Source organism: Dasypus novemcinctus, chromosome 23 (genome assembly GCF_030445035.2).
Source record: "Dasypus novemcinctus isolate mDasNov1 chromosome 23, mDasNov1.1.hap2, whole genome shotgun sequence".
NCBI lineage: Eukaryota > Metazoa > Chordata > Mammalia > Cingulata > Dasypodidae > Dasypus > Dasypus novemcinctus.
The window spans coordinates 62804627-62824391 of record NC_080695.1 but is presented as its reverse complement, the minus strand read 5'-3'; the positions used below and the strand labels follow the sequence as shown (position 1 = coordinate 62824391).

Sequence of the window (19765 nt, the reverse complement as noted above, 5' to 3'; positions counted from 1 at the left end):
TGTTCAGACTTGGTACAATGTGGCTTGAAGGCCTTTCAAGTATTTTTAAAAATTGAAGTGGTAAAAGGAAAAGCTGGCAAGGACAAACAAGGCCATTCCAGATTTGGTGCAGTTTTGGTTTACTGGGGGATAAAATAAGGGTATCTGGATTTGATTCTTGATTCTGCCACTGATTAACTGCATGATGTTAGGCAAGTCAACCTCTCTGTGACTCAGTTTCAGGCTAGTAAAATGGGGATAATAATAGTCCTCACCTCATAGGGTTGTTGTGAGAATTAAATAACAGTACACGTAAAGCACTCAGGGTAGTGGCACCTGGTTATGTCATACAATAGTTATTCTTATTTTTATTATAAAGCTAATAGTTGCTCATATTGTGGGTTACTTCTACTCACCTGCGTCATCTTTAGCCTCACTGGTTCCTGTCACAGGGTTTCCGCCCATAGGCCTCCAATTCCCTCCCGCCCTTAGGATCCGCCTCTCGCTCCGCCGGTTCCTGGAGCGCAGGCCTACACTCGCGCGATGCACGCTGGGCCTTGTAGTCCGTTCGCAGAGTCCTGTTGGCAGGGGTCTCGCTGGTGAACCGCATTTCCCAGCATTCCTCGCGGCGGCGGCCGTAAAGCGCGGCGGCCGAACGGCCGGTTCCGGCTGAATGTCAGTACAGGGCTGAGGGCCGGGGAGGAAGGTGGCTGGTGGTCCCTTCACCACCTCTGCCTCCGCCTCCGCCTCCTCCGCTTGTGCTTGGGCATGAGACCGTGAAGCGAGCCACGGGCCGGGGCCGCCGACATGTTTGGCCGCTCGCGGAGCTGGGTGGGCGGGGGCCATGGCAAGTCGTCCCGCAATATCCACTCCTTGGACCACCTCAAGTGAGTGTGTTGGGGGGCGGAGGGGAGAGGCCGCGGAGCCGGTCACGGGGATGGAGGCGCGTAGCCCCGGGCCGGGGGCGCTGGGAAGTGTGAGAGCTGAGGTGGGGGGCGGAGAGAGGCTCCTGGGGAAGGATGTGTGGTGGTAAGAGCGAGGGCACTGGAGTCAGAGCGCCTGGGTTCGAACCCTGACCCCGTCGCTCCTGGCTATGTGACCTTGGGCAAATTGTTTAGCTGCTCAGAGTCTCAGTATTCCCACTTGTAAAGTAAGGGGAAAGGATTCGTTTCTGAACGCGGACATCGCTCTTGACGGGGGCGGACGATGGGCACCGAGCTTCCTGGGGTGGTACTTCTTATACTGGATAGCGTAAGGGTCAAGGGCCATGATCCTGCAGTCGAAGAGGGCTGGGTTCGAATTTAGGTGTGTGAATTTAGACCTCAGTTTCCTCAGTTGTAAACTGGATATAATGACAGCACCTGCTTCTTAGGATTGTTTTTGAGGGTTGGCCAAGAGAATGCACTAAAGCTACCATGCACAAATGCTAGGTAAATGGCAATAGTTGAAAACAACAACAAAACAACAGGCTGTTTCCGGGGGAAAGTTTAAGGGAAAACAATTAGAAGTAGCGCTCTGAGGGTGTACAGGTGGCAAACACATGTTCTGAGAAGCAGGAGTACAGAGAGATTAAATGCCTGGCTTTGCAGTCAGACCTGTGTTCAAATCCTGACTCCACCCACTTAATGACTGTGTGACCTGTGACAGATTACTTCACCTTTGTGAGCTGGCATTTCTTCATCTGCATGTGAGGTTGGTGGTCATTGCCCAAGGATTGAGTTATGCCATCCAAGGAAAGAGATTAGCCCAGCCTCTGCCACATAGGTGGGTAATAGTGGTGGCTGTGTTTATCAGTCCAGAAGGCCTCCCCAGACCATCTCTGCCCACCATAATCCCTTTCCATCAGATATTTCTGCTTCTCCACTATCTGCCATTATCTTGTTTATTTTTACTTTTTTTCTGCCACCTACTAAACTAGTACTTCCAGGTGGGCAAAGACTGCTTGTTTTGGTCATAACTGTGTAATTCCAGCATCCAGGCTGTGCCTATGTCATGTAGGAACTTAATGGATACTTAAAAAATGAAAAAAATGAATGAATGAATTGGGGGAAGTGTCTAGAAGGGAGGCAGAGACTCCAGGGGGTCTGGGAAAGGAGTGATGGAAAACTGGAGACCTTTGAGAAGGGTGATTCTGTAGTATGTGGGGTGGGATCGGGCAGGGTAGGGTGGGAGTAGGCAGACCTTTGGTGGTAAGAAATAGGCTAGTCTCGAGAGGGAGCTCCCAGGATAACTTATGGGAAGGGAGAGGGATTTGGGGGGAGGGAGAAGGGAGTGGGAATGGTAGGAGGGAGACAGGGAGCCATGGAAAGGGATTGGTGTAAGGGGAATTGGATGGGTGGCTTTGCATTTAAGAGGACTGGGTGATTCTCAGTCGTGTCCCTTCTAGCGTGAAGCGGGGTAAATGCTTGTGGGACTCAAAGAATGGGAGGCAGAGGGGTTGGGTGAGGGATGATTTTAGGGGGATGGCGAGAGAAGACAGAGGGATGGAAAGAGGCCCAGGGCAAGAATGGGGGTGGGTAGGGAAGCAGGAATCTTAAATGGGAGTGCAGCTGTTTGGGAAAGGGAGAGGCTGAAGAATTTCGGGAATTTAAGAGTGGGTGGATTGGCTGAAGGAAGAGTGGTTATCTAGAGGAGGCTGGGCCTCCTGTGGGCACCCACAGTGCCTGCAGACTCTCACCTAACTGCCTGACTCTAGCCCCCCCCTCCCTTTTTTTAAAATTTTATTTTCCAGCTCTTTATTGATGTGCAAACCAGGGTCAAAGAGCTTAAGTCACTTGTCCCAAGGTTACAACAGCTGAAAGGTGTCAGAGCCAGGATTTAAACCTAGGTAGTCTGACTTCAGAGTTTTCACTCATTAACTGTCTCTCTAAGTAAAATTTTCCGATAGGTCACTTTGGGGAGAATTTTGGCTTGATTGAGCCTCACTTCCAATCAGGCATCCTTGCTGGCCTGACAGGGAATGGTAGAGATTCTCAGGTTCCTTTGAAGTATCTTGAGAACTGCTCAGGTTAAAGTTTAGGACTCCTGTCTTTTGGGTGCTTTTTGGAACTCTGAGTCCTTGTCCAGCATCAGGCAGATCAGCTTAATCCATATTACAGCCTGAAAAACTTGGCCATTTGTGTATTGGTCACACATTTGTATATTGGACTTAGAAGGTCACAAGGTGATTTGGAAGAGAGTGTCCTAATGGCTAAGCGCCCACCCCAGTTCTTGCGATGCTTTTCATTTGGCTAGTGAGCTTCTTGGGCCTTGGGTATAGAACAGTTCATTCCCTTAGGGAGCTCTTGGGCTGGTGGAGAAGACAACCATATAGACAATTACTGTTCCATAGAAACCCTTCTTGGAAACCGTCTGGAGAAAGTAACAGCAGAGCAGAGTCTTCAGAGACAAGTAGGAGTCATCATGTTGAGAAGAGGGGTGTAGGGTTAGGAGGGAGAACCAGCATCACTGGGGTTTTTGCTTTTGTGAAAGTGCAGAGCTGGAGGCTTATAGTTGTGGGAAACAAGGCTGGAGGTAGAGTGGGGCTTGTGCTTTGTCTGACATGTACGGTGACCACCCATCTGGGTTTGCCTGGTACTCCCAGGACATGAGACTTTCTGTGCTAAAACTGGGGAAGTCTTGGGTAAACCAGGACAGTTTGGCCAATCTACCAGTGACAAGTGACAGGCCCTAATCCATCTTTGTTCTGACCTCAGACACTGTAAGTAAAGAGGAAAGGTAAGGGTGTTTAAAAGAATTTATACTGACTTTTATTTTCTCTGCATGCCGTTAGAGCATTTGGGGCCACCCATTCCCACCTTTTAATAGACAACTATTTGCAGAAAAATTGCAATAGAACAGAGAGTTGAAAACCCTTTTTAATCATAACTTCCTTCATCACATTCCCAGCTTGCAAACAAGAAAGAGCCATGAAGGAAACCTCTGATTACAGGATTTTACTTTTGCTAAATGATGGAAAACTCTACCTGTGGTCCTTGCCTACCGAATCAAGTTAGTGACTTAGTTAAGGCAAGAGGTTATTTACTACCCATCATGGGTGGATTATTACCCAGACTAGTGGCTGTGACATTTACCAGCACATGCCAACCACCAAGCAGAACCTTGGTTACGGAGTCATTTGATTGCTCCCAAAACATAACCTTTGCCAGAACTGAGTCCACAAACAACTTTTTTGTTGTGTAGTTCCCTTAATTCTGGTTACCTTGGTTTGGGAATCAAGATTCTTGGTTGCAAGTGACAGAAACCCAGCTCTAATTGCCTTAAGCCAAAAATGGAATTTATTGGCTCCTGTCATTGAATCCAAGCTGTCAGGAATCTGCCTCTTTCCAACTCTCAGCTCTACTTCTTTCTTGTTCTTGTCATTGTCAAGTATGCTCCAGGTTTATACTTAGCAATCCCTGGGGAAAAGAGAGCTTCTTTTCTTAATACTGCCAGCAGAAGTCCAGAATTGAGTATCCGTAGACAAATCTGGAATCTCATGCCTATCTCTGAGCTTGTTGCTGTGGCCAGGCGGATGGAGAGCCCTAAATGGCCAAGAACTGCTTCATGCCCTTCCCTGGAGCTGGTGGTAATATCAGCCCAAGCTAATAGACCAAGAATGGGAGAGAGGCATGGTTCCCCAAAGGAGAAATTAGGGGTTATTCCCCAAAAAAGGAGGGGAATATATACCTAGCAGGCAGATACATAACTACTTTTGGTATACTCAATTTTTGGCTAAGATAGTGCCATTTTAAGAGCTTGGGGTACACAATTTATTTTTTAAAATATCATATTCACCATATCACCCTCCCCACCAACACACCTATAATGGTCCTGGGCATGTACTATGTCAAATTTAAGGTCTTATTCCAGCCTTCAAAGAGCTCTGGACTCTGTTCCTGCCCATTTAGTTAGGGAGCATCGAGGAGGGCCCTTTAACCTAGGGTTGGGACTCAGTAACATCCTTGTTAGCAGAAGTCCCTCTAAATGGAGACCTAAAGGATAGGTAGTTCCAAGTAGTAAAGTGCAGGGGGAGGTGGAGGGGAGGGTGTTTCTGGTGGAGGAGATAGCATTTGAGAATGCCTGGAGGGGATAGAGAGAACCTGTGACAGTGGCCGAATGCAAGTCACTCAGTACAGGGTGTACATGGGGATGGAGGGATCTAGGAAGTGAGGGTGGGATGATGCATATGGAGAGGTCACCAGAGGCCAGTCCTGCTTTTCCTTGTAAGTCACGTTAAGTCTGAGAACAGTGGGGAGCCATGGAGGGTTTTTAACAAGGAATGCTGTGGTCCGGCTGAAGTTTGGAGAATGGATTGGAGGAGGGCTGGGCTGGAGGTGGGGTGCCCCCTCAGGGAGCTGCTACAGTCTTCTGGTAAGTTCTAGTAGATACTTGTAATCACTCAAATATATATCTCACATAATTTCGTGTTGGCGGTTTTTCTCTCCCTATCACTGTTAGACACCTCACACACCCCTTTGTCTATGTCTTCACGCTCCTCCTCTGAGGTATCTTTTTTCTCCCTGCCCATCTGAATGCTTTAGCTATACCCTTCAGTTATAAATTCTTCCATAACATAAGTCATTCCTGGTGACTTCAGCCACGGAGAACTTTTACTGTCTTCTCCAACTTCTCTTGTACTTTTTTTCGCTGGCACAATGAACACCTTATATACCATCTTCTCATGGCCAAAGAGTGGACTGGCTGTTGAGTCTTGTAGGTTCCTTAGGCTTTATCCCAACGTTGAGTTAGTTCCCCAGAAGCTAGTCATGCTCCTTAGGCATTTCTTTTTATCATTTCAGCCTAATCATTCTGATTTTGGCTTTTATCTAGGATTGCTTCGAGGCCCATCATGGACATTGGTCATTATATCTTTTAAATAAAGATCTGTCCATGTGACAGATCCTCACCTTACCCTACCCGACCCTCAGAACAAAGAAGTCTGAACCTCCTGATCAGGGGATCTACTTCCTCTTATTAGAGAATGAGAGAACTCTGTAACCATTACAGAGTTGAGTTCCCTGTTCATGTTGACTGTCAGGAAGCTCAAACCTGGTTGTTTTTCCTAATTGTAAAAGCTTTCCTTAGCCTACGTTTTCTGGCATAATTGTTTTCCTTGGTGTTTCCTTTATCATTTTGACTTCTTGGGGCTGTATGATTTATTCTACCTAGTGTTTTGTTTTGTTCTTAGTGTAAGCATCAGTATTTTTGGTTGCAAATAACAGACTGGCTCAAACTGACCCTGGCTTAAATATGAGAATTTGTTGGTTCATGTTACAGAAAACTCTAAGTAGGCAAGCTGCAGGTATGGATTGATTGGGGTGCCAGTTCCATTTCTCTTATTCCTTTGTGTATCCTCCTCTGTATGGGGCCCTTTCCTTCAAGTTGACTTTTTTTATATCTGCAGCACACCACACTGTCCAGAAGGAGAGCCCTTTCTCCCCCAGTCATTGCTCCAAAGGCCTGGATTTCTCTGTGGGCCATGCTCAGCTCTGACTTGTATGGGTCATTTTACGTAGTCTCAAGAGTCCCTGTAGCTAGAGACAGAATCAGCCCCATCCTGCCTCCACTCAGGGGGATAGGGTGGGCTGGATGCTGGGAAGTCAGCCAGCAATGCCTACCACAGGAAGTCTTGAAAAATCTCAAAGAGATTGGGGGTGCTGGTAAGAAGCGCGGTGTTAAAGTTCCCTGCTCACCAGTTGCTTGGTGTCTGTCTTGTTTCCCTACCTGTTAGACACCCCTGTGAGATGTGGACTGTGCTGGTACATTCTGAGTACTTGCTCTGTGTGATTCAAGTGCAGGGAAAGACTGACTCACTGGTGTGAGTTAAGCAGCTGAGCCAAGTGGCAGCAGTCTCGACTGGCCTCCCTGATTCTTCCTTTCTCCCTTCCATCCATTCTCTATCCAGAAGCCAGAATGTACTTTTAAGTATGTAAGTTAGATCCCCTCATCGGCTGTCTAAATCCCTCCATTGGCTTCCCATTGCACTTGGAATAATATCCAAACTCCTTTCTTTGGCCTACAAGGCCTTACATGATCTGGCCCTTGCCTCCCCTGCCCTCACCCCCAGCCACCTGGCCATTTTGTTTCCCATACATGCCAGGTTATTGGCTAGGGTCTTTACACTAGCAATTTCCTCTGCCTAGAAGATACTTCCCCTAGATCTGTAGTTTCAAACTGCAACATGCATCAGAATAGCCTGGGTAGCTTCTATAGTGCATCCTCCAGGCCTCCTTCCTCTGGTTCATTGGGACCAGATGGCCTGGGAATCTGCTTCAGTAGCAATCACTCCAGCAGGTTAAGCTGCAGGGATGTGCACATTGAAATACTGCTGTAGATCTGAGCACCCTACGGCTCAAAGCACACCTCCTCAGAACCTTCCCCCATCCCATTTTCCTGTTTGATTTTCTTCATTGTACTTTTCACCATCAGCAATTGTATTTTGTAAATATTTGTTTGTTTTCCCCAATGTGAACATAGCTCCATAAAGGCAGGGACCTTGTGCAGCTTTAAATGTTTACCTGGGCTTTGTTGGATGCGAGCACAGCACCTGGCACAGTGTAAGTGATCGACAAATATTTGTCCTAGGGTGAATGAAAGAGGCCAGGTCTAGGCAGCCTATTCTTCACAGCTGCTTGCTCTTGCCAGTTTGGTCACAGCACCTGTGCCAGAGCTTTCACTTCTAGGGCGGAAGTCCTGCCACACTGTGCCTCTCTCTGAGCCCAGGCTCCCAGGCACCGTAGGCCTGGTCCCACTCGTTGGCCCAGTTTCACATTTTTTGGGAGTGATTCATCAGGAGAAGCAGTGCCTGTGAGCACCTTTCTCTAATCCCTAGTCTGATTCCAGGCTGTGCGGTGCTTCTCCTGGTTCTGTTGGCCAAAGGCTGGACACTGGCCAAATGGAGATTTTTCGAGGCACAGGGTGGGACATTTTGGGGAATGTCTCGTGTGTCTGCCCTGGTGCTGAGTGGGCCGAGCAGACACAGGCTCTGCATCCCCACTTTCTCCTTAGTGGGTCTGCATTGAAGAGGGTGGAGTTCTTGTCCTCCTAGGCTTCCATCTCTCTGATTTTCCTTTCTCACTGACTAGTTTGCAGATAAATTTCAGGATCTTCAAAGGAGCCTCTTAACAGACATTATTATGTGTCATACAACTTCTTCCTGTCTTTAGAAGCTGCTGTCACAAAGATGAACTTGAACTTAGTATGTCTATCTCTGAAATGGATGTCATTAATTTCTGGAGATTATGAGACTTTATTATTGTAATGGTCTAACTTGTGAAATAAGCATCTCTCTGGAGAAAGCATGGTCTGGTGAGATGGGATTTGTTTCCAGGCCCTTGTCTTGGTGATGAGCCTCTAGTGTGTTGGTTGCTGGTTGGCAGTGGGTTGCAGTTTTTCCATCTCTGGGTATTTTAGCCTTTTAAGTTCATCTGCCAGTGTGGAGCTTGCTGAGGTCCAAGGGTCTGATGTTGAGACTTCATTCTGCAGAACTTGGGTTGAGATATGATCATGCTGGCTCTTTCCTGAAGAAATGGAATAAATCATCAGTTATTAGGATTTTTCTGAAATCTGATGGGCATTTCTATGACTTTGGTTTATCTGATTGATTTTCTTCTGTGTTAGGTATTCATAACTTCATGGAAATGCTGGACTAAGAAAAGTATCAGGTACTTTGTTGTTTGCACTTTCTTTAGCATAATCGCCGTAAGCAGGGAGTCTGGGGTCAGATGGCCTAGATTCTTCTCATTCTGGTTCCACCCCATGCTACCTCCAGACTCTGTGCAGGCCCCCTCACTCCCAGAGCCTCAGCCCCACAGGGTCGTTGTATGGTTAAATGTGTGAAGACGTGGGAAACACACAGAACAGGGTCTGGCCGTAGTAACAGTTTTGAGGATGGTGATTAAAATGTGCACACACGGTTTGAGAGAAAATGTTACCACTGTAACGGTTGTTCTCACTGTAAGAGAAAAAGTAGTCAAAATCTTGCTTTACTCTAGTTGAATATGTGTCCAAGGTAAGCAGTCTGTCCATGGAAACTTATCTGAGAAGGGGACACAGTTTTGCACACAGACCTAGTCATTGCAATATTGTTGGTCATCTAAGCAACTAGGCATCTTCTTGCCCAGCAGAAGACAAACTGCTGGGCTTATCTTTCAACAGCATACTTTATAGCCATTATAGATTTTACTAACAGTTGCCAATAACAATAACAGGAGCTTTTATTTTAGAGGGAGGTGGGAATATGGTAGGCATGGATATGGATATGCAACAAGAGAATCAACTACTTAAAATATCCACAGGAAAGAAAAAGAGCAAGGGAAGTGCATCACCTCTCCAGCCGTGGTCGTCTCTGGGGAAGTGGCATGATTAATTATTGACATCTTTTTATTTTTATTTTTTATGTTTCTAATCTTTCAAAAAGAAATACCTCTATAATCAAAAAGTTATTTAGACTATATATATTTCTGAGATGGTTGCATTACTTGATCTTTGATAAGTCAGGTATTAGATGCAGTATTAAAACATTAAATCCTAATCCATTCAGCTACCCCCATCCAGTACATTTAAGCAAACATATAGTGAAGATCTCTTCCTAAAATATTTCGTTAAACTGTGTTTAGGCATTGTGGGGATGAAAAGATGAGCAAGGAGTTGGTATGCTAATCACAGAACTTTAGAGCTTCAAATCTAGAGGGTATTTCTATATAGCAGCAAAAAAGAAAATGACTATTTCAATCAATACCATTCACAGTAGCAACAGAAAACATCATAATCCTTGGAATAAATCTAACAAAAGAAGTTCAAGGACTCTACCCAGGAAGCATTGAAAAAAATTTTGTAAATATCATAATGTTGCAATATTATAAAGATGTCATTTCTCCCCAAAATTAGCTATGGATTTAGGACAGCTTCAAAGGAAGTTTTAACAGGTATTTTTTTGTGGAAATTAACAAGGTGTTTAAAAATTTATATGGACATGCAAAAGGCCAAGAATAACCGGTATACTATTGAAAAATAATAAGGAAAGAAGTTGGAGAAATTACCATTTATTCAGGTTTATTATAAAGCTTCAATAATCAGAGAGCATGTTTTTGGCACAAGGGTAGACAAATAGATCAGTGGAACTAAAGAGTCCAGAAAGAGAGACCACACCTATGCAGTCACGGGATTAACGACAGTGAGGCGACTCTGGAGTGCAGTGGATACCTTTTCAGTAGATGGTGCTGAGTGGGTTAGATAGCCATACAGAAAAATGAATTTTGGCCAACACCTCACACCATATGTAAAAATCAGTTGCGGAACTGAGGGAGTGCTGAGTTCCTAGCTAGGGAAGCTCTATCATATTCTCCAATGGAATAGCAATAATCCCACAGGTGCAATGGCAAAGACCAATAAAGACGGATGGTCCAACAATGAGCCCTTGAAACTGATGGCTATGATTATGAGGCTGTGTACCTGAAATACCTGTGTACTCTAGGCCTAGAGTACTCTGGAACTATTGTGATTAGTAATGGAAGAAATTGTAGCATTGATATGGAGAAAGTGGCTGCGGAAGCAGCTGAGGGCAGGGAAAGGGAAGAACAGATATGATGTGGAGGCATTTTCAAGACTTGGAGTTGTCCTGGGTGTTACTCAGGAACAGATGCTGGACATTGTATGTCCTGCCATGGCCCACTGGGTGGACTGGGGGAGAGTGAAACTACAAGGTAAACCACTATCCATGTGGTGCAGCAGTGCTCCAAAATGTATTCACCAAATGCAATGAATGTCCTACGATGATGAAAGATGTGGGAGGAGTGGGGTGAGGGGGGTGGGGGTGTGTATATAGGGACCTCATATTTTTTTAATGTAACATTAAAAAAAAATAAAGAAGGAAAAAAAATCAGTTGCAAATATGAAGTTAAAATATGAAGGTCTTATAAAACACATTTTAATAAAAAAGTGTAGCCTTTCTTCATGATCTTAGGGTAAGCAAGGATTTCTTAAACTTGCTACCAAAAACACTGTCCATCAAGGGAAAGATTGATAAATTGGACTACATTAAAATTAAGAACTTCTTATCAAAAGACCACTGTAGGAGAGTGGATATAGCTCAAGTGGTTGAATGCCTGCTTCCCACATACAAGGTCCTGGGTTCAATCTCTGGTACTTCTTTAAAAGAAAAAGACCACTGAGAGTAAAAAGGCAAGCTGTGGTCAAAGAAAATATTTACAATTTTTTCTGCAATTATTTGCATGTATATATGTTTTAAGAAGCACAGGCTTTGCAACCATAGAAAAATTGCATTAATTTTTAACTAAAGTAACTAATTGATTAAATGATTGATTCTACATATATTTTCAAATATGTCAAACAGCAACAACGTGAATAAGTAAAATTAGCCCACTTAAACAGTATATTGCTTCTCATTGTTCCATCTGCAAGGTTCTTTCCCTACCCTGCTCTTACCAGTTCCCTCATCCCCACCCCAAAAAGAAATCAGGGGATGCCTTCCTAGGTCACTTCCTTCATGTTGTCCCCCTTTCCTCCCCAAGTCTGAGGTTCCAGTGACAGATGCAGTTACCTTGATCCATGGACCCTGGAGAAGCTACTCTCTCTCAAAAGCCACACCAGTGAGTTAGTGCTCCTCCCACACTACTCGGGAGTAGCCTCGGCCATGCTGTCCTGCACAGAGGGCCTTGAGGGCAGGACTGCACTCACGGCTCTGCTGCTTCCAGACCTGCCTACATGGAGGAAATACAGTGTGACATAGCCTCCCAAGTCCATGCCTCTCAAGCCTGTTTAACTTTGTGAATTTAACAGCCTGTGCTCAGCAAATACACTTGATGTCCTGAATCTGCAAGCCAGCCACTTGACTTGAGCCATCAGTTCCAAGAATACAGTTCCAATGTATTCTGTATTTTGTGGGGGATGAAGGGCAGCCCAAGGATAACTTTGATTGTCCATGATTTTCACCCCAGCCAGTGGCTTTGGAACCCACCCTTCATAAGCAGCGGATCCCCCTTTTAAATGTCCACCTGCTTCGCTCCACAGGCATCAGAATTACTTGGAGGTCATTGTCCTGCTGAATTGGAAGCTCTGGGTGGGCTCTGGATGCCCCCACTTTATCCATCTCTTCAAGCAATTCTTTTGCCCACTGGGATTTGAGAATGGCTCTCATGAAGGGTTTCACTGTTTCTGGCCTCAGTTTGGGTTGGTGTGCCTTTGGCTATTTAACACTTCATTGTCATTTTTCTTCAGTGGTGAGTTACATCTAGTGCTGTCCCCAAAATGCTGCTAACGTTGTTCATCAAGGTCATTGTGTCTGGCTTGCATTTCAGTTGGTAATCTCTGATTTTCTTTTTTTTTTTTTTGTGCCTTCCTCTCAGATATTTGTATCACGTTTTGACCAAAAACACCACAGTCACGGAACAGAACCGGAACCTGCTAGTGGAGACCATCCGTTCTATCACCGAAATCCTGATCTGGGGAGATCAGAATGACAGCTCTGTATTTGAGTAAGGGTTCCTAATTGTGTGTGTGTGTGTGTATTTTGATTCTTTTTTCCTTGGAATGCTTTTCTAAATGTATGCCATGAGTGATTTTTGATGATGTCAGGATTTGACAGTAACTTGGTCTTGTAGAGATATCTATATCAGTATAAAATGTCCTTGAAACACTGTAGAAATGCAAGTCAAAAATGGAAAAGTTATGGAAATGAGTATCTCTAGAAAATCTGAAAACGTCACAGATAATTTTCCTAGTATCTTGATTCTCTCCCTGAAGGAAGAAAAAAATGTCCTTGGTCATTAGATTCTAAGTGAACTGAAAGCACTTGCCCTGGAGGAGTCACTGAAGGCTAATATTCATTGTGTTTACTGGTGGGCCAGGCACAGTGCTAAGCTCTGGGTGAGGTAATCCATCTCATTGAAGTCTCCCAACAACTCCCAGAGGGGACCCTGTCATCCCCATTTTTATTCAAGGTCACTCAGCTGGTAAGTGGTGGAGCAGCGGCTCACCCCAGAACCCATGAAAGAGCTTCTCATTCTTGTACTTCCTAGATGGACAATCTTAGGCCAGACTCTTCACCTCCCTGAGCCTCTGTTTCTTCATCTTTAAGAAAGGGAATAGAAAGTTCCCTGTCTAATGTCTGGTATAAAATAGGCACTCAGTACATGACAGCAAATGATGATGAAAAAGGAGTCCCTTCTGGACAGCCAAGAGGCAAGGCCATCGCCATGAACTGTCTCCCCATTAGACCTCTCTCGATGTCTGAGTACAGGATGATCACCAAACACAGACTACAAATACTATGATCTCAATGATAAAGACGTATTTTAAAAAGAAAGGATCTCCATTTACCAACTTGGCCTCTTGTAAGGTATCCAGATTTTTGGGATATCTCTATATTTTCACCAGAAAGGTTATCTAAGGTAAATCTTGTGTAAAATGCACACTCCTTATAATGCAAGGCTTCCTTGCCACTGGCCATGATCCCCAAAGGAAATCTATGAGTACTAAACTATGTTGCTTCTTAGAGGGACTAGCTTTCTTTATGGGGATTCATGGGTAATTTAACAATTTTTGTTTGTTACCTATTTTTGGAAAATGGGACAGATTCTTGGGGAGAAGATGAGAAGCTGTCTCCCTTTACTAGAATGGACTTTCTTAGTCCGTGCATCATTCTTAGGAACATTCCTGAGACTCTTAACAGTTCCAGTGGTTCTTAAGCGGCTGCCCCATAGAGTCCCCAAGAGAGTGTGTTTATTTTTAATAAATGTTTAGTTTATTAAACTAAAATAGTTTAATTTTAGATTTACAGAAAAGTTGCAAAGAGAGTACAGAGAGTTCTAGTATACTGTTGGCCCAATTTCCCCATATTGACCTGTTACGTTAGCAGGATGCATTTGTCAGAATAAAGAAACTGATATTGGTACACTATTACTAAGTAAACTCAAGACTTTATTTGAATTTCATCAGTTTTTTCCATTAATGCCCCTTTCTGTTGCATGATCCCATCCAGGAGACCACATTGCACTTAGTTGTGATGTCTCCCAGGTCTCCTCTGGACTGGGTGGTTTCTCAGTCTCTCCTTGTTTTTCATGACTTTGACAGTATTGAGGAGGACTGGCCAGTCTCCTGTGGAATGTCTGACTAATCTGAGTTTGTCTGATGTTTTTCTCTTGATTTGACTGGGGTGATGGGTTTTGGGGACAAGTGGCACAGAGGGTGAAGTACCCTTCTGTTTTAATTTCCTAGGCTGCTCAAAACAGATAACTATGAAATGGGTTGGCTTTAAGCAGTGGGAATTTATTAGCTTACATTTGAGGCCGTGAAAATGTTCAAATCAAGGCATCATCAAGGCAATACTTTTTTTCTAAAGACGGGCTGCTGCAGATCCTTGACTCCATTGCCACATGGCAAGGCACATAGCATCTGCTGGTCTCTCCCTTCTCTTCTGGGTTTTGTTGCTTTTATCTTCTTGCTTCTTTGGCTTTCTCTTTTTCTCTCTGTATTCGTTGTGTTTATAAAGGACTTGAGAGGGTCTCACCTTAACTGAGGTAGCCTCACCGAAAGATCCTACTTATAATGTTGGTTTACACTCACAGGAATGGGTTTGATTTAAGAATATATTTTTGGGGATATGTACAAACTTCAAACCACCACACCTTCTCATCACATCCTACCAGGCATGACATTCACATGACACTGCTGGTAATGCTAACTTGATCACTCGGTTATGGTGGTATCTGCCATGTTTCTCCACAGGAAAGTTACTATTTCCCTTTCCCTACACTATTCTTGGAAAGTGAGACACTAAATCTACTTGCACTCGAGGAGTAGGTTGGCAACTAAGCTCCACCTCCTAGAGAGGGCAGTAGCTACATAGAATATTTGGAATTTTTCTGCCTAGAAGAGCTGTCTCTTCTCCGTTGATTTTTATTTTTAAAAATTTATTCTAGTTCCCCATTTATTTATTCAATCATTTATTTATAATATTATGGACTTATGGATATATATACTTTGGGTTATAAAGTAATACTGCCTTATTTATCTTGTTGCTCAAATTGTTGCAGCTTTGACCATTGGGAGCTCTTTCAGGTTGGCTCCTGTGTCTCTTTGACATGCCCCATCCTTTTGTTTCCCCGACCATGTCCTGTCTGGTACTATAAGATGCTCTGGGATCAATTTGTATTTTTTCAGCCCCAGCCTAGAATCAGCCATTTCTCCAAGGAGCCCCCACTCCCTTAGGGAGTTTCTAAGGCATCCAGGCTCCTGGATTTCATACTAGACTTACTGAAGCAGTCTCTGGGCCAGATCTAGGTACAGGCATTTTAGCTGGTTGCCAAGTTGACAGTTGCAGCAGTATGTTCGTTGGGTGATATTTGGGAGCCACTGGTTTATACAACCTGAAGTGAAGGTCAATAAACTAGGCCAGTAAAAATATACTGGGAGCAATGTGCGTTGCATTTGTAGGCCAACAAGCTCCCAGAATCAGGGTTGGAAAAGATTTCAGGAAATCTTTTATTGTTTATTTATTCATTTTCCTTTTCATGGATTCAAAGAGAAATGATAGAGTAGTGAGCAAGTGTCATGTGCATGAGCTTGCCATCCTGGGGCTGACAGATGAGGCAGGAGAGACACCCAAAATTACAGCAGCTGGCAGACACGGGTTTCTTCTCATTACCCTAACGTAGAAGTCATCAGGTCTTAGCTTGCAGACAGTGAACACCTGACTAGAAACACTTTCTTCTTTTAAAAAAAGGCTTTGGGGATTTTGTTTCTTTCCCAAGATAAAAATTCACTGAGCACCCCAGAAAGCCAGTGCTGCCAAGGCTGCATGCAGACAAGTGTAATATCTAGAACAAGAAAGGTGGAAGCAAACGTGGAGGCTTATTAGGGTTCCACTGCAGTGTCAGCACCTTCATATTTCCTTCCAGCTCTTTTTCCCTGTCTATTGAAACTACAGACTTTAAACTCTTAATATTCAACATTATCTCACTCCTTTGCAAGGAATTCCCCTGGCCCCCTCCCCGCCGCCCTTTTTTAAACATTCAGCAATATGGTTAACAAAGAAAGAGGCTTAGTGAGGAAAACTAAGGATGTAAAATAGTCAATGGAGAAATGCTGCCTGTCCAGTTTACAAACATAGATTACTGTGCCATCGTTTAGTAGGTAAAGATCTTTCCCATTCTGTTGGAACTCTAGTTCACTGCCTCCCAGATCAGCACTGTGCTCATGTCCTGGGATGTGTTTTAACCTTGATGGAAGATGGTGTTGTGGGAACTGGGGAGTGTGGCAGCCAAGGGCATGCGTGAGGCATGGTCTGGCTGTTCTGTGGGCACCTTTGGGGCTGGGGTCTCCGTGTGTGTGCCGGGTATGTAACCAGAGGATGGTTGGATTTCCACATGACTCTCTTTCATTTTCTCCCCAGCTTCTTCCTGGAGAAGAACATGTTTGTTTTCTTCTTGAACATCCTGCGGCAGAAATCGGGCCGCTATGTGTGCGTTCAGCTGCTGCAGACCCTGAACATCCTCTTTGAGAATATCAGTCACGAGACCTCACTCTGTAAGGCTGCTATCCCTTGGTGTTTGACTTTGCACTGCTGAGTCTGTAGTTCTGCATCATTTTTGTGCTGCTCTCTGAATGCCTCTGCTTACTGGGTCATCTGCACAAGGGAGTGGGTACTGTGAAGGGCTTTGAGAGGGCTCACCTCTTCTGAACAATTCTGGGCATGTTTGCATTTCTTTTTTTATAGCTTTAAAGAGATGGGGGTCACTGAATAATCAGCCAATGGCATAAGCATTAGAAGAGGCAGGGGAAGGAAGACCTTGGCCACAAAGCGTGCAGGGCATGGGCTCCGGCAGCTGACACCAGGTTCAGTCCCGGCTCCCTGACCAGTGAGTGTGTGGCTTTGACCTTATTACCTGCCCCTATTAAGCCCCAGTTTCTTCAACTGTAACAACCACCTCTGAGAGGCAGGTGCTTTTGGTACCCTCCTTTTAATGCTGAGAGAGTTTGAGTTCCTGCCCCTAGGTGATTGCACTAGCAAGGCCAAAGTAGAGAAGGGTTTCAACCCAGGAGAGTTTAGTTCAGCAGCGCTCAATTGGGAGTGAATGTGCCGCCCTCCTCCCCCCGGGACATGCGGCAATATCTGGAGACATTTTGGTTGTCACAATTGAGGTGGGGAAAGTGCCACTGGCATCTGCTGGGTAGAGGAAGATGATTAAACCAAGCCCCAGGCTCCTATGTAAGTAGAGAAGACAAGTGGCCAAATGTCTATGTCAAAAACAGGCTCTAGGCCTCCAAGACAGGTTTGAACAAAAGATTCTAGTGGTGGAAGGAGGTAGAGACGGTGGCCTTTCTCCTCCAGGAAGGAGGGAGAGGTAGGAAAGAGCTGCTGAACTGTGGCCCTGGGAATTAGCCACTAGATGGTGCTACTGTCTCAGGAGACGGTCCTCTACTCCCCAGGGAAGGGCTTCCTAAGTGGTTTCTCTTGTTAGCAGCTCCTCTTAACCTGGTAGGAAGTAAGTGCGGGTTCTGAACACTGAACGCTGAGAGGGGAAGAGCCAGCTCATTGGCAAAGGCCCGGCCTCAGACCAAGCCCGGTGCCAGGCCCTGTTATGCACTCCTGCCCTCCGTGCTGTACGGTCTGCACCTGTAGAGTAGAGATTATCATGGGGCCTGTGGAGCACAGTCGTTTGAATAAATGTGAGAGCTTCTGGCAGCCAGGAAGTGTCCAATGGTGCTGGTTTTATCATTAAAGGCCAGTGTTGCCCCCAGATACCTGTTCTCTGGTAACCTTTTCTAAACCCAGCCAGATTTAGGGCAACTGGATTAAAGATTAGGGTTGGGGCCATCAAAAATTTTTACTTGTAGAGGGTTTCTCTAGACCACATAGCTTTTCTTGTACTGGGATTAAAACTGCCGTATTCTAAGAAACACAGGCAGATGCCCATGGTTTTCTGGAGCATTCAGCAGAGTACTTGGATTTTTTTTTTTTTTTTTACTTTTGTTGCTTTCTGAATTCTTTTTTTTTTAAATATATTTTTAAAAGATACTTATATTACATAAAATGTTACATAAAAAAATATAAGGGATTCCTATATGCCCCATTCCCCACACCTTCCACTTTCCCCCACATTAACAATTTCTTTCATTAGTGTGGTACAATCATTGCAATTGATGAGCGCATTTTGGAGCATTGCCGCTAAGCATGGATTATAGGCTGCATTGTAGTTTATACTCTCTCCTACTCCATTTTGTATTGATTTATTTAAATTTTATTTTTTTTTGCCCTGCAAAGGTGGCAGAAATCAGTTTACAAAATTTGGGTTTGTATTTGTAAGGGAGTGAGAAGGATAGATAACTTAAAAAAATTTTTTTTTCTAATTATAGATAGAAAATATCCTCATTAAAAAAAAACCCACAAAAATATAGAAAGTAAAAGTTTTATATAATCTCACCTTGACAATTCTATGTATGTGTAAAATTTTCACTTTGCTTTATTTTTTTCCCAACCTACCACTGATTCTGAGATCTTTTCATTGTCCTTTTGCATATCTTTGCCTAGTTTGGTTTAAGAGCGACATTTTGCTGTAACATATTTATCTAATCTGACTGATGGGCATTTAGGTGGTTTCCAGTTTTTCACTATTACAGACAGCCATTTCACGAATGGGCACCTGTTATCTGTTGGCTTCGGTGACGTAAGTGACAGAAGTCCAAGGGACTGAGATTACTGACAGACTCCTGGGTTTATTATCAAAAAAGACCACAGGAAGTCAGCCTCACAGTAAGAGGGTAGTAGAAAATTCCCAGCCAAATACTAGAGGCACTTCTACTGCCCCCATGGTGACTCTGCCACCCACAGAGTCACCTTTTGGAGTCCCTGGAAAAGTCCCTGCTGGGGAGTGAATGGACCACATAGCTGTTCCAGCTCCAGAATGCAGCTGAAAGGCTCAAGGTTGCAGATCCGAAGCTGTAGCAGCCAGCATGGGTGTCTGTACCTCTGGTAGCACAGAAGCCACTAACCAGTATTGGCTAGACTCAACAAAACATCCCATTAACCCCTTCTCCTGTCAAGAGTCCCCCCTCCCCCATTAAATTATCCCCAACCATAGCCAGAATGACATAGATAAAAAATCCTCTAGGCATCAGAACATCAGAATTACTTGGCTGCTTGCTACAAGTTAAGATTCTGGGTACATAGTAAATTGTGGACTCTTCAAATAATGAAATAATCTAGGCAAAAAAGGAATGAACAACATGGGTAACTCTCAGACAAGGTGATGAGCAAAAGTAGCCAGGTGCAAGAAGCTTGCATACAGATGATTTCATTTCTATGAAGTTTAAGAACAGGCAAAATGAATCTAGGTGATAGAAAGTCAGATAGGGTTGCCTTTGTGGTGGGGTATTGACGGGACAGAGGCATGAGGTAGCCTTTTGGGGAGGTGGATCTGGGCTCACAGGGTGTACATATATAAAAATTCGTCAAGCTGGACACTTAAGATTTGTGGAAGATATACAACACATACAATTGAATCCTCATTATTCACTTATTCCAAATTCTTTGCATTTGCCTACTTGCTAAAATTTATTTGTAACCCCACAATCAATACATGCTGGGCCTTCATGGACATGGTAAAAAAATTTTGAGTTGCCCAGCAAGCGTGTTCCCAGCTAAGGTTGAACTAGGGGACATGCTGCCATCTTGCTTCAGCTCTCAGATTATAAAATGACTTTTTCACAGTATACTTAGTGCCATGTATTTCACATTTTGTGCTTTTTTCCTGATGATTGTACTGTTCAAGATGGCCCCCAAGTA

At 44.3% G+C, this 19765-nt stretch overlaps 1 protein-coding gene across 8 annotated transcripts in view; it reads left to right on the top strand.

Annotated features, from left to right (window-relative positions):
- Positions 1-19765, top strand: part of CLEC16A (C-type lectin domain containing 16A) — a 224021-nt gene that overhangs the window by 1186 nt on the left and 203070 nt on the right. For 3 of the 8 annotated variants that reach the window (XM_058286467.2, XM_071211363.1, XM_058286470.2), the window contains exons 1-3: positions 596-866; positions 12327-12455; positions 16373-16506. In XM_058286467.2, the coding sequence (XP_058142450.1) occupies positions 787-866; positions 12327-12455; positions 16373-16506 (343 nt within the window). In that variant the 5' untranslated portion in view covers positions 596-786. Of the gene's footprint in view, positions 1-551; positions 867-12326; positions 12456-16372; positions 16507-19765 lie in introns of those variants that run through there. The other 5 variants (XM_071211365.1, XM_058286468.2, XM_058286469.2 and 2 more) reach the window with 3 other exon arrangements.